The 20,808-nt window shown below is 42.4% G+C and overlaps 1 protein-coding gene across 2 annotated transcripts in view; it reads left to right on the top strand.

Moving 5' to 3' along the window:
- Positions 1-298: 298 nt before the first annotated feature.
- The window catches only part of ttc13 (tetratricopeptide repeat domain 13), a gene marked incomplete at its 5' end in the record, with an annotated part of 22,182 nt that continues 1,672 nt past the window's right edge, over positions 299-20,808 (top strand). Inside the window, 23 exons of one of the 2 annotated variants that reach the window (XM_080021937.1) lie at positions 299-470; positions 1,887-1,981; positions 2,653-2,728; positions 2,872-2,942; positions 3,055-3,120; positions 4,344-4,436; positions 5,347-5,463; positions 5,603-5,713; positions 7,788-7,870; positions 8,802-8,943; positions 9,813-9,987; positions 11,548-11,704; positions 11,909-12,039; positions 12,257-12,389; positions 13,232-13,324; positions 13,745-13,828; positions 14,849-14,933; positions 16,745-16,854; positions 17,867-18,002; positions 18,484-18,563; positions 19,457-19,535; positions 19,883-19,962; positions 20,349-20,808. The exon at positions 20,349-20,808 is cut by the window's right edge and continues 1,672 nt beyond it. In XM_080021937.1, coding sequence (XP_079878063.1) covers positions 302-470; positions 1,887-1,981; positions 2,653-2,728; positions 2,872-2,942; positions 3,055-3,120; positions 4,344-4,436; positions 5,347-5,463; positions 5,603-5,713; positions 7,788-7,870; positions 8,802-8,943; positions 9,813-9,987; positions 11,548-11,704; positions 11,909-12,039; positions 12,257-12,389; positions 13,232-13,324; positions 13,745-13,828; positions 14,849-14,933; positions 16,745-16,854; positions 17,867-18,002; positions 18,484-18,563; positions 19,457-19,535; positions 19,883-19,962; positions 20,349-20,463 — 2,481 coding nt within the window. In that variant the 3' untranslated portion in view covers positions 20,464-20,808. The remainder of the gene's footprint in view (positions 471-1,886; positions 1,982-2,652; positions 2,729-2,871; positions 2,943-3,054; positions 3,121-4,343; positions 4,437-5,346; positions 5,464-5,602; positions 5,714-7,787; positions 7,871-8,801; positions 8,944-9,812; positions 9,988-11,547; positions 11,705-11,908; positions 12,040-12,256; positions 12,390-13,231; positions 13,325-13,744; positions 13,829-14,848; positions 14,934-16,744; positions 16,855-17,866; positions 18,003-18,483; positions 18,564-19,456; positions 19,536-19,882; positions 19,963-20,348) is intronic. The other variant, XM_080021936.1, reaches the window with a different exon arrangement.

The following is a 20,808-nucleotide window of genomic DNA, read 5'->3' as shown; positions in this document are numbered from 1 at the left end:
CAGACGATTTTCCAAAAAAAAAATTACAATAAGAAATGTGTTGATTTTGGCAAAGGAACACAAAGTGTGAATCACAAAAAAAAAATCTTCTCTCAAAATGATTGAATGAATCAAATTCCATACGAATTACACTTAAATGCCTTGGACTTTAACTGAGGCCCCTGTAATTACTCTCAGTTTGCCAGTCGAGGATTAAATTGCTCGGCCACTCTTTCGCCGGAGTGACTCCCGACGCCCGAGTCGTCCGTTCACGACAAACGAATCGCTCAGCGGGCCTCGCGTCACTCACACAGAGCCCAACATGGCACCTGCCAGCCGGGTTGTCGCTCTGCTGCTGCTCTCCGTGCTCTGCCTGTGTCGAGCGACCTTTTCCACGGAATACTTCTCCACTCTCACCTTTTTCAACAGCGAACTGCACAAGCATGGCTGCAGCTCGCCTTCAGAGTGGGAGGAATACGCGGCAGACTGCGGTAAGAGGGAGCTAACCCCCACCCCCACACCCCCCCCCCCCCTCCCCACCCCCGGTTTGTATGCTAACGTTACCCGGCGGGTTGCCTGTGGGCTGCTTTCCCTCTCGTTTGGGGCTGTTCCATTCCCCTTGGTGCTCCTCGGTCATCGGATCAACAAACCAGATCATGCCCGCTTCCTGTGATCGCTTTGCGCCGATTAGAGCAGGACGGTGCTCAGCGCTGGGTCTGGGGATTCCCCAGGGGGTCCTTGAAGAGGCTCCAGTGGAGTCCCAAGCAAAACGATCAATAGTTAAACTTCACCGTTATTTCATTTATAGATTATTCATAGACAATGTAGAATAATGACTGTTTTGATCCTAGTTTCACTGATATCTATAGCAGTGGTCAACCAGGGGGGAAAAAAACATATTACTAGTTATTACTAGTCATTATTGCCGTTATTACATCTGAATCAGGCTCCTTAGAAAATCTTAATTTTGTGCAAGACATTTAGAAAACACTGTAAAACGTAAAAAATAGGGGAAAAAAATCAAAGCAAGTAGGATCTGTCATAACAGTATTTTGAATGAGTGCAACAGGCCAGCAGTGTTTCCTTAGAGGTACAGTAGTGTGCAAATAGTAAGGATGAATAAATTATTACGGAATTGATGACATTGTACACTATATTACATACATTTACGAGATGTTTACACCATCATAGAATATTCAGTAATGGCTGATTTTATCCTAGTTTTAGATTAGATTAGATTTGGCTCAACTAATTGTCATTGCACAGAGTACAAGTACTGAGACAACAAAATGCATTTTCTCTCTAACTTCAGTATAGAAGAATACAAGACCTTATCAAATGGGGCCCGTGGCCTAATCAAATTTAGGATTAGGGTTACTTGATCATTGCTCAAGCGCTTCTCTTTCAATGCCTCCGCGCTGGCGACAGCCGTGGACGGCCACTTTGTCAATATAGTGATAACTTCCATTTCGCCCCAAAAAATACACTTAATACCTTTATGAATTTCCTTCAATGTCTTAAATACATATATTATTAGTCTGGACAGACATGGAGTTGGTCAACTGCAACTTCACTGGTTAGCAGAGGCATACAACCGCAACGTGGTAATTCTAGTTTCTAGTTTTGTTGGTGATTCTTCAATTGCAAATGCCATACAAGGCACTTTTGCTGAGGCATATGCTTCATAATGAGCGTCTGAGATGCATCGCTTTCTCAGATTCAGGATGCCACCAGATCGTGTTTCTTTTGTTTCTAATCCACTTTCGCTGTCAGCGGGCGTATTGTGCAGAGTTCACACCCAGCTTTGACATTCTATAGTGTTCAGGTGAGAGATGGGGGGGCGGGGTGGGTTCATTCTGCCCATAGGAGATTTCCACACCATAATGAGGCTCAGCATGTCTTTGCAGAGTCCTCCATTTTGCAGTTGGAGGACCCGGACTGCGAAGAAGGAAGCAACCCCCCCTGTGAGTCGATCTTCTCGCTCAACGCCGAGAAGATCCTGGTAAGATTGTGGTGTACCCCCACACAAATCCAAAGAAGCACGAAACTGACATTTGGGTTTTTGGTTTTGAGCTGGCACCTATGTAGAGCTTATTCTCTTTACTTTCAACAGCTCTGCTTACACCGTGGTCTTTATCTCTAGCACGTGATGGTGTTGAGATAAAAACATCTTTTATCTCTGAGTCAACGTGACGGGAATTTACCAAAGGAAATGTTTATTTCCCTTGTTTAAGTTTAAGCTTATTTATTTATATAGCCCATGAACCCTTCACAATTTCACAAGGAAAAACTCCCAGAAAATCCATTAAAAAAACAACAAAAAAAAACAACAAAGATTTAATTTTGAACGAGCTGCCAATTTATTAGCTTTTAGTCTACAAAGCTTGAGGACATCAATGGGAAAAGTCTGCAAACTCTCAGAGAAAATCAAACAGTATGGGATTTGCGCACCACCTTGACTATGAGCGGTATTTCTAGTAGACTGTTTACCGTCAACCAACCACCTTAGCCTCAGATTCTACAAATATATTCATTTATCTATTTTTAATGCCGCTAAATGGGCTGTCAGGATGAATGAACTTCACATCTTCCTTGTTTTACTTCTTTGTTTGAATGTACATGCTGGACTTGGTTTCTTTCACATTGGAGTTTCTCTCTCCTCATCTCTTGCAGAGTCAGGCCAAGTTGTTTATTGAACAGAAGAAATTCCCTTTCCCCGTTGAAAACCACGGCACGAATGAAGAGCTTGGTAAATTCATATAGAACCAAGTGTAAGACGTACATGGCAAACCTCTTGTGTGCTTTTGACACGGTTCTCCAGTCAGTATCTTAAAATGTGTGTATATGTTTATATACATAATACTGTTTAATTCCGGCTTCCTGTAATCGCAGCTATAGGCTACGTGCTGATAGGCAATGGACTTTATGATGAAGCCATCCAACACTTTTCCCTCCTCCTACAGGTCTGTTAGCATTCACTTTACACATCAATCACACTCTTATCATCCTGCACAGATAAAAAATAAATGAATAGGATAAGCAATGCAAGGAATTTGTTTCGTGTCCTCCGTCCAGGGCGACCCGGAGTTGGTCAGTGCCATCTACGGCAGAGGTATTGCCTACGGGAAAAAGAGTCTGCAGGTGAGTGACATGGTTATCAATCTCATACGAGAGCGTGTGAGCGATGATATTGATCCATTGCTACAGTTACAAGTTTGAAAGTGAAAAGTGCCTATGGGGGCCTTGGAGAGTTTCACCAAAGTTTTACCGCATCATTCGAGTCTCAGCACATATTATAATCAAGGAAGGGATTCATGAAATGGAAAACAATCAGAGATCAAGTAACAACAACAATATTGTATTAAGAAAATCAATAATAAAAGGTATCTAAAGGTATATGAAAGGTAATCCTGATGAATAGCGAAAACGGAGGCGGCGATATAGAGGAGACGGAATTCTATTATAGATTTGCTTTAATGTGATATGGCATCATAAGATTGTCCGATGACCAAACCTTTGAGTCCATATGGTAAAGGAAATCCACCAATCAAGGTCATGTTGAACGCCAAAACGGCATTCATTGGTTGTTAAGTTGAAGAACAATGTTCCTCTGTTACATCAGTGTCCCTGGGAACAATTTAACACTAGCTCTGACTCCCTAGTCAAAGATATCGGAGCCTTGTCTTGTCGGCTACGAACTGACCACGGTGCCGCCTGAATGAACCAACTTCTCTTTGTGACCCAATCGGAGAAGGGACTACTACTTCCTGTTGATTTATTTAGGAGCATATGGCGCCCCGAAATGATGGATTCTTGCTGCTGTGTGTGCGGTCTGATCAGGCCAGATCAAGGCTATTCAAAGCTGTAAATCGCAGCCCTTGGCTTTAAGGCGGCCGTGGCAATGAGGCTAGAATTGGTGTTGATCTGATCGGATTTCCTCGGATTAGTCGAGAGTCTGGCCGCTTCGGCGAGTTGAGAAAGTCCGGCGCACCCCGGTTCTGTTGCCTCTGTGGTTCCCCTCGCCCTGCTTGACAAAAACGTGTTGACACAATTCCCTGATAATATTCTGCCCCTCTGGCTTAAAGGGAAATTCTAGCATGAGCCGACGTTGGACTCATTTAACAGATGGTGGCAAAAATGTTTAAAGCGTTTGCCAAAAAATGGCAAAAATGGTCTAAAATGGCTTTTATTCTTTTTATCCACATTATGAATGGGTTTATATTTATTTGTTTGTTTGTTTGTTTGTTTGTTTATTTATTTATTTTTATTATATTCATTCATTCATCCATTTATTATTTTCTTTGTTGCACCAGCATAACGTTACATGCCTTCCAGGCCTCATTTGTGCCCTGTTTCCGTTCCAGGACATCAAAAACGCTGACTTGGCGCTGTACGAGCTCAGCCGGGTCATAACCCTGGAGCCCAATTGGCCTGAGGTCTACGAGCAGAGAGCCGAGGTGAGACGAAGACCCTTCATAGCGTTATGTATATACTTATACAATATAGATACTGTATGTATATGCGAAAATAAACCAACTGTCAAAATGCTGTCAATATTTTACCATGAAATTGTTGTTGTGAGTTATGGTGATTTTCTGGTGTGGAAAGGCGGTGGGCTAGGACTCTGTTATTATTACTCTTACTTTTGTTATTACATAGTGTCTATTAAGTTAAGTTAATGGTAATAACAACATATTGGGTGACATTTTTGACATGTTAGAAAAATCTGAAGTTTTACTGTTGGATATGTTATTTTTGGATATATTATATTAACATGTTGTTCATATAACTACATAGTTCAGTGTAATGATTCTGAGTTGGGTCGAACAATGTTGCAAACATCGGAATTTGAATTGTTACGCAGGTGTCGCAATGCATGACGATATTAAGATTACCGAAACTAAAAAATGATACAAATGTATTCGTTCATTCATTCATTCATTTTGTTATCGTCAGACCAAGGAAAAAATACTGACAACTGGCTCTTGGGTAGAGCACCAAGAAGAATACTGACATTTTGATTTTCAACATTTGTGAGTCATCATTTAAACAAACTCAGATAGAACTCAGACTGTCACTGAGTTCCATAAATAAACCTTAAAAAAAGGGAACTCAACGCAACGACGCGCTCATAGTTTTCTCGGAAATTTCCACTGTACCTATTACACATTTAATGTTATTTTGTCTGGGTTTACGTTTGCATTTTGCTTTGTATTTTCGGTCACACAGTGAGCCACAAACGTCTTCAAAAGAAGTTGAGACAGTTGAAAACGAAAATGCTCTGTGCTGTAGAAGTGTATTGCTAAAGTAGTCTGGAAACCCAAAGTGTGTGTGTGTCTGTGTGTCTGTGTGTGTGTGTGTGTGTAGATCCTGTCTCCACTGGGCCGCATTAGCGAGGCGCTGGGGGACTTGACCAAAGCCATTCAGCTGCAGCCCTCAGCACGCCTCTACCGACACAGGGGGACGCTGCTCTTCATATCAGAGGTCTGTGTGTGTGTGTGTGTGTGTGTGTGTGTGTGTGTGTGTGTGTGTGTGTGTGTGTGCGTGTGCGTGTGTGTGTCGCCATCCTCATGAGCAGTTTTACACAGGATGTCGACAATGTTTTTCGTGCCCCACTCTCCAGGACTATGTGGCGGCGATGGAGGACTTCCAGCTGTCCCTGGACCTGAAAAAGAACCAGCCCATCGCCATGCTGTACAAAGGCCTTACCTTCTTCCACAGAGGCATGCTCAAGGTGCGTGCAAAATGTTGAATCTTTAAAATTCAATGTCACTTTTCTTCATCCATTTCAAGCTTGCTTGTGTGAAATAATCCCTGAATTGGGAAATAAAGATAAATGTCATTTATATTGATATTTGACACGTGTTACTTCAGTGCATCATTGAAAACAAGTTATACAAAACATTACATTAACGAGTAATGCTATGGACACACTACACGACTTTCAACGTCAACAGATCGATGTAGTGTTCACACCACACAACTTCCTGTCTTCTGATCGGGAATCTTGCAGTCGTTGTGGTTTCACGCTCCATGGCTGATCGGTGACAGGGGGACACACATTAAAAGATCTTTAAGATAAGATAAACCTTTATTAGTCCTACGACGGGGAAATTTGCAACCACCAAACTTTGCAACCAACTTTCACCAGGAGGAAACCCCGACGGGTCTGTCTGGTCTCCAAATGACGTTTTGAGTAGTTTTGGGACCATGCGGATGATTCAACTTTTATTTGTTTCTTCATCACTGTAAAAAAACGAACAAAAGCAGAATTTAAATAGTAAATATATTAAAAACCTAGAGAAGAAAAGTAAAATAGTTATGGTGTGTGTTTCTGGCTGCTGCTCCGTGCACTCCCATCTCTCCGTCCCTCCTTCCCGGCTCCTCCTCCCCCCTTGCTTTGTGTCTGCTCTCATTGGCTGTAGCTCCTTGCGTCACTCCCGACTTGATCCCGACACAACCAGATATTAAACCCGATTGGTAGCTCGCTGGCATCTGCGAGCACTCGACAAGCAGTCAAGTTTTTTTATTTTACATGACAAAAAAAACAGTAATTACCGGCTAACAGGAACCCTGAGCCACCAAGCAAGTCACGTACCTTTCCCGGTTTCGAACCCGAACACAAAAGTTACATAGTGCAAGAACAGGCGTTCGGGGGGGTGAAAGAGGTGCCATTCTCCACAAGTCAGTGTGCCATCAAAATTATTTTGAAGCTGTTATTTTAAGGTAAAAAAGTTACATAATGTTCCTTTAAGGACTAGTCAGCTCCTTCTGTCTGGTCTCGGTGCTGGTCTTAGTCCAGATCAACCAGATCGACCTGGAGGCCACATCCATTAATCCAAAGATAAAGCTGCCTCTTAAACCCAGACTAGGGCAAGTCTGAGACTATTTTAAACCATTACTGCGAAAGGCCATTTGAGTTTTTCCAGAATGTGTGATAAAAGTGTGTTTTATCTAAGATTAGGCCTATTCTGTGTCCGTGTAGCCGCCCCATAATGTTATATGTTGCCATGCTTGGGTGAGGGATTGTGACCAGGTTTGGATGCTAGCAACTGAAAACAATTGGGTTTGTTTGCATTCCGTGCTTGCCGGCCTTGAGTCCTCCATCAGAGATTGTGTTATCGACACAAGTAGCCAATCTGAGATTGGCAATAGGGGGAGAAAAAAAAAGTTACTAAAATGTGGCGTGACTTTCTTCCTTTTTGGTGGATAGCAGCTCGTAAAAGGATCATTTGGTGTCATCTGTGTAAGATTTCACAAAAGAGTAAATATATTTGAGATGGAGGACTCTTTCTACTGTAATTAAGTCTATCAAAAAATAAAATCCCACTTCATAATTGAATAACGAGAGGAGTTCATGTCGACATAGCCAGCTAATATCACGCTTTAGCAACTGCGCTAGAAGCACCACACCCTTCCTGAGGGCAGTGTTCGTGTAAAGTCCCTTATAGAAAAAACAAACCACTACGCCTTGAAGTCTTTTTCGCGCCGTCATCCACTGTGTCATATTTTCAGCAGGGTCCTCATTTGTACCGATGTGCGTTTCATTTTACATTTACATTTACATTTAGTCATTTAGCAGACGCTTTTATCCAAAGCGACTTACAATTGTTCAAAGACCGACGGACGCAGCCATCAGGAGCAATTAGGGGTTAAGTGTCTTGCTCAAGGACACTACAGCATGCAAGCAGGAGGAGCCTGGGATCGAACCAGCAACCTTTGGATCACTAGACCACCAGCTCTACCTCCTGAGCTACCATACCCCCATACCCACATTTTTTATTCCTTTTTTTTCCGCCATGTTTCAGGAGGCCATAGAGACGTTCAAAGAGGCTCTGAAGCTGAAGTCCGACTTCATAGATGCGTACAAGAGCCTCGGACAGGCCTACAGGTACGGCTCCAGTGCCATGAGCTTTTTAAATAGATTTTTGTTTTTGTGTACCAATAACATACTTCCACAAAAACACAGAGTTCCTGCAAAGTCTTAAAAGTTTTAAACAAGCCTGAGTTTTAATGTGTTGTTTAATGTTTGAAATGCTTTCTGAATCTAAATGGACACCAGGAAAAAGCTGGAATATGTTTCTATAATGCATAGTGCCAGTAGATGATGAGAAAATGACAAATGGCATACTTTGGTTGACATAATTGCGAGTCTTTATAAGCTTTATTTTGCACTTTGACAATTCTGGAAAAGTCCTTAAATGCTGTGCGTAACCTCTATGAGGTGAAAGATCATTTGATTCCCGCCTCACCAACACACACTTACTTTACTAAAAGTTGTGATAACTTCAAAAATCCATGTTAGTACCATCTAAAACTGATGCAAACACTTCAGCAAGATACACTAGTTGAAGCCAGTATTTTTACATTTAGTGAACACTTAATTGAGCGTTATGACATCTCCCTAAACATACCTTTTAGCCTGGCATTGGCCGAAAAAGACCAGTTTGGCCCAATTTCTACTGTATTAAAGTAGTGATAACTTCAAAGATCCAACGCTGGCGCAAACAACTCTTTAACAAGGTCCACGAGTTGAACTGAGCACTGACAAAATCTATCACTAAACATGGGTTTTGCCGTGAAAGTGGCCTAAAAAGGCCAATTTAGCCAAATGCACTTACTTCACTGAAAGTGATAGCCATTGTCATCAATCTGCAACGTGCTGAAAGGAAGTTGTGTGGCTGTATGACGACTCCGTATCTCCAAAAATACATTGTTCTCTTAACTCACGCTGAAAGATAGTACGCAGGCCATTTTGGACGCAGGGTTACTGTTTTCCCCACCAGCAACTTCACCTCCCGTCCTCACCCCGTCCTTTCAAGGGAGCTGGGCGACTTTGAGGCGGCAATGGAGAGCTTCCAGAAGGCCCTGATGCTGAACCAGAACCACATCCAGTCCCTGCAGCTTCGGGGCATGATGCTGTACCATCACGGCTCGCTCCAGGAAGCCATCGGCAACTTTAAGGTACGGTCTGCGTCTGCTCCGATCACACCTTTTGTAAGTTGGATCTCGCTCGGGTCAAGTCTCCATTCCTCTCCTCTGCTTAACGTCTCGACACTCTTGGGCGTAGTTATGAAGAATGTGGTTTTGCGAGGTCCTAATTTTAGAAGTCATACACCACAAGGAACCAGAGACCAAACCGAGCAGCTTACAGATAACGGTAGGATGCTTGTTTCGGGTCTAGTAACGGTGGTGAGCAACAGGAGGTGACCGCATAGCATTGGCAATCACGGTCGTTTCCGACGCGCCTGAAGCCTATAACTTGTGGCAGGATCGGAGGAGGGAAGGGGACGAGTAAACAATTACACAACATGCCACTGTGGGCAGACGCCACTTCCAGAAGTGGCTTGAGTGGTTGTATCCTCAGTGCATTTCTGGGTGTGTAGCATTTGCACTGGTCTTTTAAACAACATTTTTGGTGGGTAATTACATAAAAGATAGCTACTATATATATCCCCTGAGGGAAATGCAATATCACTCACATAAAAAAATAAAATCAATAAGTAATATAATAAAGTTAAAGTAATACGAATAAAAATAGAAAACAGATGGCATCATTGAATAATTCTAAGAATTAGCTAGAAAATATACAAATTGTCAATATGCAATTAACCTCAAAATGAACAATACACAATTGGCAATATTCAATAAACCTAAAGAAAATATTGCAATTAATAATATACCTCTGGATCAACAATTCACATTCTGACATAAATTGGAAGTTGTGTAATTATGCCTAAATACATGGAGTGTACGTACAAAAACTGTACATACACCCCAACATAAAACTCTCATCTTCAGCAATCCTTCTCTCCCTCCATTTGCATTCTCAGAGATGTCTTCAGCTGGAGCCGTACAACGAGGTGTGCCAGTACATGAAGGGCCTGAGCCACGTGGCCATGGGCCAGTTTTACGAGGGCATCAAGGCCCAGACCAAGGTGATGCTGAACGACCCCCTCCTGGGCCAGAAGGCCAGCTCTGAATACCTCAAAGTCAAATACCTCAGAGGTGGGTGTGCGCTTGGCCTGCTTTTGCTTTTGTATTTTGTTTAAAATGAATTTAACTGCAAATACAAGGGAGTTGTTACAAGCTGCTTTTATACAGAGATCCTGGAATACTGCCGTAAGGTAGATCTGTTTCTGACACGGCCTTGCTCTTTTACACTGAACCAAACAAAGACGGCATAATGCCTCCCCCATGTGTGATTTTAAATCGATGCCGGCTTTCCGGCATAGTGCCTTGACCATGGGGCGTGACGTGTCACACAACAGCGTCGGCCTCTAGTTTGACGTCTAACATACAGTTGATGAGAATAATACTTACTTGATTAAGTTATTATTTTAAATGATGACATCATTTTATACTTAATTTAATAAACGCTGTAGCCTCGGGCTAAGACAGTGCTTAGTTGCTCTGGGCGGCCGGCCACCGCCACCGGCTACGACGGCACCGGAGCCCACCGTACCGTATCCATAACAGCCATCTAATGTGGGAACCGACTCCATGCTCCTAGCTCTGACGAGAATTAAGACGTTTTTTGGATTGTTTCTCCATGTGGGAATAAATAAACTAAATTTGAGCATTATATTTTGAATATATTACAATATTAAAAATAATAAAGCATACAAATTCAAATGGGATTATAGAGGAATATCTGCAGCCCTAATAGTTTATTATTATTATTATTATTATTATTATTATTATTATTATTATTATTATATTTAGATCATCAAAACGTCACACCGTGTCGCGTCACGCCGGCTGTGCCTTTTATACAGACGCTGTTTTGGCCCCATTTTTCCTCTTTGACAACCTCTGCTGCCTGGCTCAGAGGTGGATCAACAATGTGTGACCCCATTCCGTGCTCGTACCTCTTACACAGAACAACGAGGCGGGATAATAGCGCAACATTCCTGCCTTGAACAGGCTGTGTTGAAGGGGCTACAGTGGGACAGTCCTGTGGAAGCAAAAGTGTTGGCACACAAAGACCTGTTCATGCATAAAGTTCATTCCAGACAGACTATTTTAGATCTCTTTAAGTTTCAAATTAAATCTTAACAAGCCAGAACATCTTGAAAACAAAGACTAGATCTTTCTTGAAACTAAAATGGGCTGAAATTGTGCCTTTATTCAGCCAGCATTGAGAAAATGTCTTCAGCCATCTGAGACTAAATGGCTAATTCTGGGGATTTCTTTGAGGGAAATTGATAACTTTGAAGAGCAGACAAGATTTGCTGCTTTAATACAAGTTTTTTTAAGGCAGTGAGGTTAAAGTGCAAAGCTTCTGCTTGTTTTTCTTTTTTCTTTTTTAATTCAGGTTTCATTCATTCAATTATTTTACCTTGTTTTACCCCCCTAGAGCCCAAATATACTTACTGTATAATTTTTCAACTGTTTCAATTTTTTATTTTTGTCTTTTGCACACATTATGTAGTCAACTCAAACTGACTTGACTCTATTGAACATCGTGATCATTCCTTTTAGTTGATAAACCAATGGCATGTTCTCTCTCGCTCCCTCTACCTTCCCCTCTCCCTCTCCCTCTCCCTCTCTCTCGCTCTCCCCCAGAGTACTCTCGCTACCTGCACTCCCACCTGGACGTCCCGGTGGCAGAGTACAATGTGGACCAGGACCTTCCGGGGAACTTCAAGAACCACTGGGCCAAGAACCTGCCCTTCCTCATAGAGGACTATGAGGAGCAGCCAGGCCTGCAACCGCACATCAAGTGGGTCCCACGGAACTGCTATCCGCACAATGCGCTGTCTGTACTGGCTAGACACTTAATATATTGTGCTTGCATTGTCCCCATGATCACATCCCGTGATCACACGGGTGGATCACAGGTCAATTAAGTTCCATGGAGTTTCTCCAAATCTCGAAAACAAGCTCAAGTCATTTACTCCTCTCCGCTCCTCCTCCTCCTACCTAGGGATGTCCTACCTCAGAACTTTGATAGCTACAGCAGCGAGGTCCAGAAGCTCATCTGCACCGCCGATCACCTGGGGGCACTCATGCAGTATAACACGCCGGGGTTCCTGCCCAACAAGAGGATACACAGAGGTACCACACACTCCCGACTTGTGGTAGTCCAGCGACCCTCATATGAAAACGTCTCTGCAGTCACTTTGATTAGTTTAATGACTATTCTGCTGATGTTATAAAGGGTTGTTACAGTTTCGCGAGTTACAGCTATGGAGACCGAAAACTGTTGCATGTCAACATGTTGAGTCCCCCCCCCTCCCCCGGTTCATCTTTAATATGTTCATCTTGCCACCAGCCATGGGCCTGGCCACCCTGGAGGTGATGCAGGCCATGCACAGGACGTGGAGCAACTCCAAAGTGCGTGTCAATGGCAAGACCAGACAGATGCAATGGAGAGACATGTTCGATATAGCGGTCAAATGGAGAAGGTGTGTGTGTGTGTGTGTGTGTGTGTGTGTGTGTGTGTGTGTGTGTGTGTGTGTGTGTGTGTGTGTGTGTGTGTGTGTGTGTGTGTGTGTGTGTGTGTGTGTTAAGATTTGTAATGCATTATGTTATAACACAACTTGCGGCATTTTATAATAATAAACATTTTGTAATAACTTAATGTAATAAATTAAGATGGCATTTTTGGTATGTAATTCCATAAAAGATGGATAGACTACTTATCCAGAGAGGAAAATTGTAAATTGAAACAGTAGCTCACATTTAAAAAAAAAAAAAAATGTCAATAATAAGAATAGAAATAGAAAATCCGTATTACACAATAAACGTAAAAAAAATAACTGGAGGATAGAAAATGCTGGCAATATTCAATAAACAAAAAATCTATAATAAACTAAACAAAAAATATATCTGAAAATAAACAAAGAATGACAAAATGTGACAAAAGACCAACATGATAAACAAGAAAATGGAGCAGGAAAAAAAATTGAATATACAATAAACTTAAAAAATTACAATAACCAATATACCTCTGTATCAGTAATTCACATTCTGACAGAAATAGGAAGTTGTGCAATCTGCATAAAGATATAAGATAACATCTGTACAATGAGTTGCTTTGAATTATTAAATTTCGGCAACAAAAAAAACCCTGAAATACGCAATAACTCCACATTATGTAATGGTTTATTACAAATTACAGAAAATTGGGAATGGCATACACTATGTTACATAATGCTTTGTTACAAGGTTGTCGGTCATTGAGTAAATCTGCAGCATCTTGTGTTCTCATTCTCAGTTTGTTAAATGATATTGTGTGTGTGCCTAGGATTGCGGATCCAGACCAACCGGTCCTGTGGTTAGACCAAATGCCTGCTCGGAGTTTAAGTCGAGGCTTCAACAACCACATCAACCTCATCAGGTATCGGACTGTTCATTCACACTCCACCTGCATTTCCATGCTTTAGTTGCAGTGAACCACTTTCGTACACGTGGTGGGTGAGGTTTGTTCTGTTATGTCCAAGCCTCGGATATTCATGAACTCATCCTGATGAATCAAAATGATCACAAAAGTGTAGCTTATGAAAACAGCCTTATGCATAGGTTTGAGGAAATGTAAGTAATTTCATATTCTGACGCCGAACCAAGAGAAAAACATGTTTTTTTTCCTGTTTTCCTCGTGAACAAATTTGAACCATTGTTACTGTTACAGGGGGTGATTGCATCATCCTGGAGTAGTTTCCTCATGCAGGAGGTATCAACAGGGATTCTGTGTCTCGTAATGTTGAGTTGTTATAGATTGTTTATTTGTTTGTAACAGTTTTTATTTTTCTTCCTGTAGAGGGCAGATCATAAACATTCGATACTTGGCCTACTTTGACAACATCCTGGACTTCATCAAAGACCGGATACTAGTCTACCATGGGTGAGTAACACCAGCACATACGTGTTATGCACAAATCAGTCACAGTATTAAAACCATTGACAGGTCAAGTGAATAACATTGATCATCTCGTTCCAATGGAACCTAGGATGGGATATATTGGGCAGGAAGTGAAGTCAGTTCTTAATGTTGATGTGTTGGAAGCAGGAAAAATGGCCGAGTGTAAGGATCTGAGCAACTTTAACAAGGGCCAAATTGTGATGGCTACATGACTGGGTCAGAGCATCTCCAAAACCGCAGGTCTTGTGTGGTGTTCCCAGTAGGCAGTGGTTAGTACCTACTAAAAGTGGTCCAAGGAAGGACAACCGGTGAACTGGAGACAGTTCACCGGTTGTCCTGGGCGCCCATGGGCTCATTGATGTGCATGGGGAGAGCAGAAATTACGCAAAAAGTTAATGCTGGCTATGGTAGAAAGGTGTCGGAACACACAGTGCATCACAGCTTGCTGCATATGGGGCTGCGTGGTCGCAGACTGGTCAGAGTGCCCATGCTGACCCCTGTCCAACTCACAACTTACAGGACTTAAAGGATCCGCTGCTAACGTCTTGGTGTCAGATACCACAGGACACCTTCACAGGTCTTGTAGAGTCCATGCCTCGACGGGTCAGACGTCAGAGGTGTTTTTGCGACACGAGGGGGAGCTACAAAATATTAGTGGTTATTAAAGGTGGTTTTAATGTTGTGGCTGATCAGTGTACAAAATTCCAATTACTTTTATTCTTTTTTTTAATTCTGATGCTTCAAATGAGAGTATTCACCAAGCGTCCTTGTGTGTTTCAAGTTCATTTCTATAAGACTACAAACCTATAAAACATATCTACTCCATCTCTAAGCATTTGTTGGATTGCTTTTCATCATCCCTTTTTTTTTCCCGTTACTGAGGTTCGTGAGTAGCCAAGTGCTGATCAAAGTCCTGGTTGCCATGATGTCGCTGAACTGCCATTTTTCGCATGTGAAATTTAGTGAAATTCGTGAAATCTCCCTCTCTCACTTGTCTCTCAGGGCCTACAACCCCAGAGGCCTGCTGGAGGTGCGCCAAGCTCTGGAGAGCGTCGGCAAAGTAGAGGACCTGCTTCCAATAATGAAGGTAATGAGGGGGTCAGGAGGAGGAGGAAGATGGTTGGTGTCTGCGTGACTGTATTTGTATAAAGGTAGTCCTTGTGTGGGCTTCTGTGTACTGTATGTTCACACATTTTAAGGAAGTTATTAGTTGGGGCTTATAGGAACTAATTCAAGAAATGCCTGAAGACACCTAAAGACCCTGCTCTTTCAGGAACACCTAAATACCTGATCCTATCTTAGCTCTGACTTACTATTCTTGCACTTGCTGACTAGTTTGAAGTTGTTGTATTGACAATGCAGTAACAACACATAAGTTGTTGATGTTGACTAGCTTTTAAGTTGTTATTTTGACATTATGCACTAACATGAGTACTTATATTTCACTAACATACAAAAAAATACTAACAACACTATTTTATTCTGATTCCTTACAGCTATCTTGGACTTGTATATGGTTGAATTTAGAAACAGGAGCTCATGCACTTAAGTTCAAGGTTGCTCCAATGGTCGATGTATTCTTTTATTGTTTCTAGCTTCTCATGTAAGCAGAGAATAAGCATTGAACCAAAGCGTCTTGAGTAAATGTAACTCCAAAAGTTTTGAGTTTGACCTTACACGAAACTCAAAGAAGTGCATTGGATCATGCTGCCCAGGTTTGGCATTATAAAGTTTATAAGCCGTGTGGACAGGTACATAAGAGGAACTATTGGAGCCTTTTTATGAGTTAAAAAACTTGTCCCCCACCTTTGCGATTTCAGGAGACACTAGGTTGGAAATTTGTGAAGTACTTTAGGCAGTATGGAGGAGAACATGGGGGATCATAGTCTCTGTGAAGAAGCTATTCGTCTTGAAAAAAAGAGTTAATGCTGATGAAGACGCTGTTTCAAAAGAAGACATGATCTATCACGCTATGGAGTAGGACAAAGCTGAGGACGTTTGTATAACGGTTCTACCTGACGCGGAAGTCTGTCTTCTACGTTGGTCAAATTGTGTCATGTTGTGTCTCATGTAGTATGACTATGACACAAAATAGGAATCATACTTAAAGGGGACCTTTTGTGGAAAACTCAATTTTTCAGTGCTTGTGCACATACGTTTCGGTCTCTGATGGTCCTACTAACACACAAACTGTGAAATTAAACAACGTTTTTGTGAGGGGTCTATTTCAGAACACGTGGTGAAACACGCCGTTCAGATTTGCAGCCCTTATCTACGTCATTTAGGGCTTCAGTAGCATTAGAACTGCCCTCCATCTGAGAGTAACTCCAACCACGGCTGGAGAAATAACACAGACATACCAACCACACATACCAACTGTCTGTGAAGAAACAAAAAAATCCCCGCGTGTGGTGCCCCGGTGCGATGTCCCCCCCACAAGCTTGAAGCACGGTAACGAAAGTCGTAGCGAACTTATAAATTAGGCCTTGTAGATCTAATATGAGTGAAGATTCAGCAAGGGGATTGCTCATTTCTCGCCTCAAATTTGTTCAGAAAGAGATTTTGGTGGTCTAACAAGGTGAAATCAGTGAAACTTGTACTCAAGCCCCATTAGCTCACAGAACTCGGAGCCTCAGGAGGGTGGCTCCTCCAACTTAAACAGAGCGTCAGGAACACAATGGACTAAGAGGTATGTTGGAATGGCTAGAATGCATAATCTGAGTGGTATTTTCAGCAAAAAAACTTCAAAAACATGTTTTCGGGACCTGTATTAACTTGTGTAAAGTATACTTGTGTAGAGTATAATAGGTCCTCTTTAAAGCCAACCAAACAAAAAGAACTATGTGAGACTTTTTTTAATGTTGCATGTGTGTTCGTGTGTGTGTTTGTTTCTTGAAGCAGTTCAACAGTAAAACCCGAGATGGCTTCACGGTCAACTCCAAGGTTCCCAGCATGAAAGATCCCGGGAAAGAGTACGACGGCTTCACCATCACCATCACTGGAGACAGGTTGGTCCTTCTTAGCCCATGCATTTGGGAAAATTGGTCCAATAACATCCATTGACTCTTTCATTTTGACATTTTCACTTTGTGTAACAGGATTAAGTTAAAACTGAACTAATGAAGGAGTTAATGTCGGCGGTTAAATAGTGTGAAAATACACTTCCATGCAAAATAACTGTTTAATGCTGATGTTCCACTCTTTTGGCAGATACAGAATTGAGCTAAAAGCAGCTTTAATCGAAATGTCTTTGCTACCGTTCTATTATAGGTCCTCTTTTATGGCATTAAATCAGTCTCAAAACCTGTGCACGCACAGAACAGTATCCGCAAGCGGAAAACAATCCTGCGCGAGTGCATCTCTGCTCCTCATGCACAGATGCTGTCTGGCGAGCACGGGGCTATGGCAAACGTGAGCTTGACCCTCTCTATGCGCTCGCAATTGCTCAACACTTGCTCGCTCAGCAAGTCGACTTTGGAGACATTGGAGAAGGGGACGGAATTGACAGTGTTTGTTGACTCCGCTCCTTTGATTGGTCACTTTGAATACTGACCATGACCATGGTTTGATCACAGACACAGTCGAAGACAGGCAGCTGCTCGAGAGATCAACTGTACAACTAAACTACATGTAAACTACATGGATCAAACCGTTTATGCCACTGCTGTCGACACAAATAGCCTATGTTACATTTTGGTTATATGCATGATTTACTTGTGTTAAGGGCATTGTAGATGTGGCTTTTCCTCACCTCTTTTTTTTCCCCCCCACATCTTCTTTGTGTGTGTGTGTGTGTGTGTGTGTGTGTGTGTGTGTGTGTGTGTGTGTGTGTGTGTGTGTGTGTGTGTGTGTGTGTGTGTGTGTGTGTGTGTGTGTGTGTGTGTGTGTGTGACTTATCCCAATTGGTTCTGGTGTATAAGGTTGATATTATGTCCTGGAGCCTCCAAGCACCTGACCTGGACATTTACACGTCATTGGTTATGATCATGGCAAGCGTTCTGAATCTCCTGTGCGTCTCAGGGTGGGGAATATGTTGTTCTCGGTGGAGACGCAGACCACGGAGGAGCGCACCCAGCAGTACCAGTCGGAGATCGAGTCCCTCTACAAGGACCTGACGGCCAAGGGGAAGGCCTTGATGCTCTCCACAGAACTAGGGGTATGGTGACACGTGGGGTCCAACAGGAGGTTCCAGGGGAATGATTAATAGTTAAACGTCAATGTTATTTAATGAGAGAGAGAGATTTCAAGGTTTTTTTATATTACTTTTAAGGTAGAATCATAATGCAACAGCAGAAGCTTGATTATGAAGGAACCAATAAACAACTAAATTTGAGACAAACTAGAGAGAGAGAGACTGTTTTGATCCCAGTTTCAATTTAATCTCCATTAATATAGTATAGACAGGTATGGATTTATGGACTAAATCATATCTATCAATAAAAATCTTCTTGGATCACAATTCCAGAGACAAAATCTTATCAAATGTGGCCTTAAGTGTATGAAATTGAGGGTCCTTGATATGAAAAAGGTTGAAAATCACTAGAGCTGTAATCGATTGCAGTATAACAATAACTTATGACTAAATATAAACATGCCCTATATTTGTGAATTATTTATTGCATTGTTTTTCTTTTTAGGATGCAGATGCAGTGTGCAACCTGATCCTCTCACTGGTTTACTACTTCTGTAACCTCATGCCTCTCTCCAGGGGATCCAGGTACCCATCCCGACAAACAGCCCTCTGCTACTGGCTTCTTAAAACTAATTCTACTCTTAATAGGCCCCTTTTAAAACAATACTTGGCTGTATCTAACTATTGCTGCTTGCACACCCACACTGCAACCCTGAAATTATCCAGACATTACCCAGAGGAGCTGTATGTGTGAACGCAATTGTCCGAATCAGTTGGACCGGACATTAAACGGACCTTACCCAGCCAGCATCCTAGTACGAAGTCTGTGTAATGTCCGGTTGAGCGCTACGTGTGAACAGAGCAGGTGATTGTCCGGAGAATTCACAGCGAGTGAGTGGCCGCGTCGCATGTTGATGACGTCTCTATCATGCGACTGCCGCATGATAGAGACGTCATCAACACGCCCACTCGCCGAGGGGGAAAAAGGGTCGGAGCGTAGCTACTTCGTACTCCTTTCTGCTTTCCTTTATATTCCTTCACACTCTTTCGTTAGTATTGCAGATCACGATTGCAATAACTGATGTCTGTTGCCTCTTCCGCCATCTTGGGGGTGTGCTGTAAAACTCTGCAGCGTCATGCATGCGTTATTGCATCACATCCTGTCTCCTCCACGCTCTACCCAGGCTCCGCCCCTCGCCTAAATAAAACTGAAGTATTTCCAGTAGGTGTGAACCCGTCATACACAGACAATCTCTGGTTGTGTGCTACATGGGTGAAAGGGCAACTCCGGACATGATTATCCGGACATTGTCATTGTCAGTTCATGTGTGAAAGCAGCTTATGTAACCTTTCTGTCGGAAAGTTGTCAGGCTTTTTTTTTTAATTTATTTATTTTTTTAATCAGATGCTTATGTTGTATTATTGTAGATGGAGATATGTACGTACCTTATTTCTACCACTGTGCTCTTATTCCTCAGTGTGGTGGCGTACTCCGTGGTGATGGGCGCTCTCATGGCCAGCGGGAAGGAGGTCGTCGGTCGGATCCCTAAAGGAAAGGTAAAGCCCCCTCCTCCCCTGTCATCCGTGAGAAGGCTTCAGTGAAAATTAGTTATATGAAAAAAAAAATTGAAAAAGTATTGTTTATAGATTTTATTAGAAATGTGATAAATGTAATTCTAGCATAGTGGGGTTTCTCCACATTCAGTATTGGAATTATGCTTCCACAGTACCTTCGACAGTACCTGATGCTGTTGCTGCATATATTTCTATATTTAATTGTATCGTGTGTGTGTGTGTGTGTGTGTGTGTGTGTGTGTGTGTGTGTGTGTGTGTGTGTGTGTGTGTGTGTGTGTGTGTGTGTGTGTGTGTGTGTGTGTGTGTGTGTGTGTGTGTTTTGGATTCAGCTGGTGGACTTTGAGGCCATGACCACGCCGAGTCCAGACGGTTTCAGTAAAACAGCCAAAAGCTGGATGAACCTCAAGAGGTGAGAACATTACCTTTAATGCATGATAATGCTTCAGTTCACAACTCTTCTGCCACATAAAAAAAACAAGAAGAGTTTATTTCTGATTAATAGGAAAAAAGTTAAAATAAAGAATAGGTTTTGTGGTGAAGTTTTTTTTTTTTTTTATATAGAAATAACTGATGTAGTTGTAAATACACTAGTCGCACAATCGCATGAAGTCTTATCACATTTACATTGAGCGGGTGTGCCAGCGTGGATATTTAAACTTATTTCAATTTCTAGTAGAGCTTGACATTTCGACGTTTTGGAGCTAAAGATTGTTTGTAAAAAAAAAAAAAATATTTGGAATCGGGGTTACCGCAGCGGGAAATTACAGAAATATGTCCGTTGTGTTGTCTCGTCAGTCTACCGAGCTGGTACCAGACTCTCCCCTCCGTGGCAGAGACCTTCCCCTCCTCCAGAACCATGATCGAGGTGCTCAACACGGACGCAGCCTCGCACTGTCCCAAGAAGTCCTAACAGTGGAGAGGAGGACGCGGCGCCTCGCATTACGGGAACTCCTACAGTACGACCCCAATCGCAAAAGGAAGCTGGGGGTGGGTGGGCACACTCCTCCTGCTGCAACCCAATCCAACATGGCTGCTGTCCTCTTGAACAGCATCCATGTTCCCTAATGCAGTTTACTCCTCACAGTAGCCACTCTTATCTTACCTCTATCGTTTCGGGTCAGATCTCCATTGTCCCTCGAGGCAAAGTTTGGCTCGCAACGAAAAAGGCCCATTAACACAGACAATAAGCGCAGTAGAACATAGTAAGACGTGCAGTCCTGCTCTGTAAATTGGTCGCGGGTCACACGACTAAGAC

Source organism: Zeus faber (assembly GCF_960531495.2).
Source record: "Zeus faber genome assembly, chromosome: 2".
In the NCBI taxonomy this organism is placed as follows: domain Eukaryota; kingdom Metazoa; phylum Chordata; class Actinopteri; order Zeiformes; family Zeidae; genus Zeus; species Zeus faber.
This window is presented reverse-complemented; position numbering and strand designations above follow the sequence as displayed.